Source organism: Alligator sinensis, unplaced genomic scaffold (assembly GCF_000455745.1).
Source record: "Alligator sinensis unplaced genomic scaffold, ASM45574v1 scaffold756_1, whole genome shotgun sequence".
In the NCBI taxonomy this organism is placed as follows: Eukaryota; Metazoa; Chordata; order Crocodylia; family Alligatoridae; genus Alligator; species Alligator sinensis.
This window is the reverse complement of record NW_005843459.1, coordinates 45,392-51,133: the sequence shown is the minus strand read 5'-3', so window position 1 is coordinate 51,133 and position 5,742 is coordinate 45,392. Positions and strand designations below refer to the sequence as shown.

The 5,742-nt window shown below is 49.5% G+C and overlaps 1 protein-coding gene across 1 annotated transcript in view; it reads left to right on the top strand.

Moving 5' to 3' along the window:
* Positions 1-685: 685 nt before the first annotated feature.
* The window catches only part of LOC112548727 (C-type lectin domain family 1 member A-like), a 12,385-nt gene continuing 7,328 nt past the window's right edge, over positions 686-5,742 (top strand). The window contains exons 1-3 of the mRNA XM_025195304.1: positions 686-722; positions 1,907-2,011; positions 5,341-5,404. Coding sequence (XP_025051089.1) covers positions 686-722; positions 1,907-2,011; positions 5,341-5,404 — 206 coding nt within the window. The remainder of the gene's footprint in view (positions 723-1,906; positions 2,012-5,340; positions 5,405-5,742) is intronic.

Genomic DNA, 5,742 nt, shown 5'->3' with positions numbered 1-5,742 from the left:
AGAAGCTGGATTCTTGCCTGGGCGGGCAGGGTGGAGCAGTGCTGATACAGTCTCTGCCGCTGGCTGAGGGAGCGTCCACAAGGAGAAATGTGGAGAAAAGAGCAGACGGCAGCCAGCTTCTTGGGATATAGTGATGTGTAATGGGCCTGGAGAGCATCAGGGAGAAATGTTGGGGAAGTGCTAAAAGTGACACTAAGGAGCCCCGTCCTTATTCATGGCACCGGCCATGGCAGGGCACTGCCTCGCTCTTGAAATTGCCAGATGACCAGGTGCTGCATGCAGAGATGGGAATAGTCTGAGAGCCTCGGTCTCTCCTGTCCCAGGGGAAGGCCCAGGTCTCTGCAACTTCAGGGGGAATTTTTCTGTCTGTCTGTCTCTCAGTCTCACTTCTGTCTATATTATGAGATATTTTGAAAGATCATCCTGTCTTGCCCAGATGCAGACTAGAAGCATGTTTGAAACCATCATGTTTTTTTTCTCATGATGGGTAAAATTTTCCTTCCGAACCGTAAGTCTGAGCTGCTACATTTCAGTGTGAAAGTCACTCAAAGATTGACCAAGTCCTCCTCACGTCCCACTCCTGAATGCATTTCAGCCAAGTCTTACCCATCTCTGCTAGACCCCACTGGGAACGCGGGGACAGGAGGACCTCTCATCACACCTCCGGTTGGGAACTTCTCCAAAGATGCAGAGACAGACTCATCTGCCTGCTGGGCACAGAGGTACCGTGTGGGTAAAGAGGTCTGTGGGGCAGTAACATGAGCTAAGCTGGGATTGGAGCTCATCCTTCCCGATTCCCCTCTGCCATGTCACAGCACGATAGAAACAAGACACCATTGCTCCCTCCCTCAGTGCAGGTCACTCGCTCCCTTGTTCCTAGTGGATGTTCCCAAAAGTGATGGACACAGCTGCAGCAGCTCAGCTCTTCCTCACAGTGCAGCCCTGGGGCCTGGAGGGAGCCCTCCTCTGTCACACATTACAGGCTCCTGAATCCACTGAACCCATTATTGTCCTTCCCATAAATGATGCCTTGGTTCTTTCCCCCTAGTGCAGTTGACACTCATGGGAGATGTATCTGGGGCTTCCCCCTGCAATTTGTTTCCTAAGAGTTTCCATTGCCAGGTGTAGGACCCAGCCCTGCCCAGGGGCTGCCAGGAGCAGGACGTGCTTGTCTTCCAGCTCTAGCACCTCCCGCACACACATCTGCCCAGGCATTCTCCCGGCTTCCTGGCTTCCTTGGTCTCCATTCCCAACAGGGGAATGGGTGGGTGGGTGAGGGGTGGGTGCGTGAGGCACCAGCCCTGGGTGCTGACTTAGAGAGAGGACCGGGATGACCCCTCCCTACAGGAGTCCTGGTCATGACAGGGGCAGCCCTGCACCACCCACCTGGAGGAGCTGGGCAGGCAGAGCCCCATGCCAAGCAGTGTGTCTCAGTGGAGAGGGAGGAAGGACCCCTCTGTCCCATCGCAGAGGCTTTGTCATGGGAGGCACAGCCCCACACCTGGGGGATGAGGGAGCACACCAGGGGCATCCCCTGGCAAGCCTATACCTCTACCAGGCCCCCAGGGCCGGGGGCCCCAGCCACGGGCCATTGTTGCTGCAGCAGCAGGCACAGCAGTAGCAGCTGCAGGGAGGGGAGCAGGAAGGTGAGACGCCGTCCCCCTCCCCTCCCCACTGGGCAGCAGAATTGCCCCCTGACCTGCACCTCTGCCCTGGGTGCTGGCAGAGTCCTTCCCCTCTGTCCTCTCCCTGCACCTGTCTGCTCAGCGGTTTGCTCCTGGGCTGCGTGGGGTCCTGCTCTGAGGTTGGAAATGTTCCCATGAGCTCCAGGCTGATCTGAATTTTTGGGTGAGAAGTGGTTTGTTTTCCTCACCTTCCTGTTCATTTCTCTCCCTTTCTGGGTCAGTGTCTCCCAGGGCATCTTCCTCCTGGCTGCCCCATGCACTGGCATTGGGGACCCAGGTGCTGTGCCTGCTTTTGATGATAGGACTCAGAGTCTACGATGCCATGGGTAAATGTGAGCAACTACAGCCCTCTGAGCAGGCCTGGCAGCCCATCCTCATGTGTGAGCTTCCAGGGCCCAGAAAAGGACCCCTCATTGTCCCTATTATGCTCCCAGTGCACTAACTACTATATCAGAGAGAGCTGATTGTTGATCAGTTTACACTGGTGGCAGCTGTAGTGCCAGAAAATGCCTCCAGAAATACTCAGCTGAGACTTTCTCAATGCTTGTAGTTTCTGCGTTGTGGGAAACTGTTAAGAGTTAATGCGGGCATAGCCACCATTTTGGTTATTTTACCTTACTGCTTTGCGTGCAACATATTAAAACAAGAGAGAGATTAAAGGCGTTAGACCCATTCCATCCTCAGAGGTTTAATTTCAGTTATGAAAAACCTCTGCTTCACAAATATAAATGGGTTGTTCTGCTTTCAAGGGTTTAGGGGTTTAAATTACTAAATATAACATGCAAGACAGTTTCAGAATGCTGTCCTTTAAATCTTGTAATTTCTCAGTTCAAGAATGGCATGACCCTTTTACATGTGCACGTGTGTCTGTTTTTGTCCATATACACGTGCACATACAAACAAACGAGTACATGCATTTTGCATATGTCACTCACATATCTATATATCTGTGTGTGTGTGTGTGTGTGTGTGTGTGTGTGTGTGTGTGTGTAATAGTTGCTTTCAATATAGAGTGTTTGACAGAACCTAGATGAATTGTTTATCATGGATTTAGCATCTCATGATTTTCATCACTTTTCAGGAACAGTGTTGTTTTTTGTCAAATGACTATTTTTTAAGTAGCATGGAAGTCATTTGATATTACATCATACCAGCTGTCTCACTGCTTTAATTTATGTATGTGAACTTCTGCAAATTGTGTGAAGTGCAGTGCTCTAGTGCAGGAGAGGCTTCTGCATCACCACCTAACTGGATATTTATCTCTATTTTTCATGAGGTGTTTTTCATGCCATATGGAGACACTCTTTGCCATTTGTACTGAAGAAAAAAAAATGAGAGTGGACTTTTGGGGCCTGGGAGGAGGACTGTCACATGCAAGACCCAGGAAGTGATTCATTGCCTCCATTCAGCATTTGGGGAGGGCTCATGTGGAGCATATTGACCAGTGTCCTTATTTCCAAAAAAGGGGGACTAATTGGATAGTGGAGAACAACTAACCAAACCTAGAGGTTTAGGTAGGCTGACCATATGGAAATCCAGAAATTAGGGACCTCATCCTGGAAATCCCCCACTTTCCCACCATAGCCTCAAAAGTCAGCAGGGGATGCGTGCCAGGAAGATGCTCTGCGCCACTCCATCTCCAGGCAGGATGGCTCCTCGCACCCATATGTTTCTGAGATGCTTCCATATTGTTTCCTCACTCAGCACTGGGACCTCCTCCAGTTAGCACAGCCAGAGTTATCTCCAGTTCCCTGAATGGCTTCTCTTTGCTGCCAGCCATGAGCTCCTGATTACAGCTCTGCACAGCTCAGACTGCCCCTCTCTGCCTTTGGTGCAGGGCTTGTAAAGCCAAACTTGGGGATCTGGAATTTTGAAAACGGGGGTGCAGATGGGGAGGTGCATCATCATCACATGTAAAACAGCATTTATTTTTCTCCAGTTAAGAATAAAATAGAAACTGTGCTAATATGTTAGGAGTATAGGGATGTATTGTTCAGTTTAAGGTTGAAGCAAAAACACATACAACTTAATTGAAGTGAGTTAATAACCATCTTAAGAGCTATGAAATAGGAGCTTTATTCGGAGGAGCAGTTAACAGACAGCAGAATTGTAGAACGAAGACCAGAATGATTGTGGCACATGAGGACCATTATAAAGAAAGGAGGGTCAGCTGTTAATACCCAAGGAACAAAGAGTTTCGAAGGGACCAGGTAGATTATAATAAGCCATGAAGTCAAGTGACTCCCTCAGCACTGCCAGACTAGATGCTGCTGCCACTGCCAGGCTGTTGGTTTTAAACAGTGGGTGGAGAAGGGATCAAGGGAGGTGCAAGTGCAGGAGTGCAACCCTCCAGATCTTTTCCTGTAGCCCACAGCCTGCCTCTTCCAGTCTCAACTGAGGCACAGCCCTCACTCTCTCCCTCTCTCAGTAACAGGGCACAACGCCCTTTACCACCTATTGTCCGCATTGCTGGTTGCCCAAGTTGCTCTACAGCTCCAAGGGTGCACCTACTGTCATTTGACCTCCCTGATGTATCAAGCATCTCAGTCAGAGGGTTGAGAGCAGTACATGAAGAGAGACATTGGGTGAGCTGTGTGTATCTGGCTGAAGGTGTGGAGGGGTGGCCAGTAGGTAGCTCAGCATCAACTGTCCCAAATCCTTGTGGCACCACACATAGATACAGCATAAGGCCAAACTAACAGGACAGAAAATATTTCACTTTGGTTCAATAAGCCAAAATGCTGCAATTTTCCTGATTCACAAAACTGGAAGCTTGAATGTTTGTACAGGAGTGCTAGTTTAGCAACAAGTGCATTCACCATTTGAAATAATTTCTGTATACAGTTCTCAGCTGGGACTGATTGTCACTCTTACAATTGCACTATCTAGGGACAAGCCTCATCACTGTTGCAGCCTGCCCTAGGTCACCCTGGACAGGAGCAGTGACATTATAACCTGACTGCTTTGAACTCACTGCTGTGACGTTTTTGAATGCTCAGCTCCAGCTGCTTCTACCCTTTTAGAAGAAACCCTGCAATGTGTGCTATCTTCTGAATGCCTGGCTGTTTTGGTTTCCTGTTGGACATAGACTGACTTTCCCACCTGCAAAAAATATATATAGTAGTTTTATTTCAAATAAGGAGCTGAAGCCTAGAGCTGGACAGTTCAACAGAAAGTAAATTCCTGAGCATTTTTTTTTAATTACATTTTGGAAGCTCCAGGAGTCTTAGATCAATGGCTCCCCACATCAAAAGCCATTAGAAAGCCTGGGACCCATTACACCTCTGACCCAATGGAACCAGAGTGTGTGGGTTACCCCTTAGATGCTGACAGGGCTACCCCTTAGATATGAAGGATCAGGGAGACATGTGGAAAGGTGAGCTAGCAGGAGACCAGGCAAGTTTCCATTGCTGTCCTGCCAGAGTTCCAGCACATGTGAAGTTAAAATGGAAGTGCTCTGCAGAGAGGCACAGGGGCAGGGCTTTGAGAAATCACCATTATTTACCCCAGTGGAAAAATGATCTATATGAAAACTTATGCAAGTAGTAACTGTAGATTGTATTAGTACAATCAGGTCTTTTGTGTCACCACCATCAGAGAATGTCAGACCTGTGAAACTCTGCTGTAACACTGGCATGGTGTTCTGAAATTTTAGTCACTGAGCTCAGCTCAGAGAAGGGGAACATCAGTCAGCTGCCCATGTCCTGCGCAAGCCAGATGTCATGCCTGTGGCAGAAATGCCCCCGTCGGTGCCCCTCTCCAGAGATCTGTCTCAGCCAGCCTGAGAGGCTGCTGTTGAATCCCTCACAGTGGGGATCTCGCTCCTTGTCTGCAGACAAAAGCCTGGCGCCTGGGAGGCGATGCTCTGGTCACCTGGGCAAGGGGGGGAAAGACCCGGCCCTGCGCGCGGGCCCAGGTAGCCAGGGATGCTTTGCAGATTGGACGGTTTGTAGCCAGTATTGGCAGCTTCGGTTGGACCGGCTGCTGAGGTCAGGGAGGTTTTAAAAAGGCCTGGGCCAGGAAGAAGGGCAGCCATTATCCATGCGGTCATCCAGGT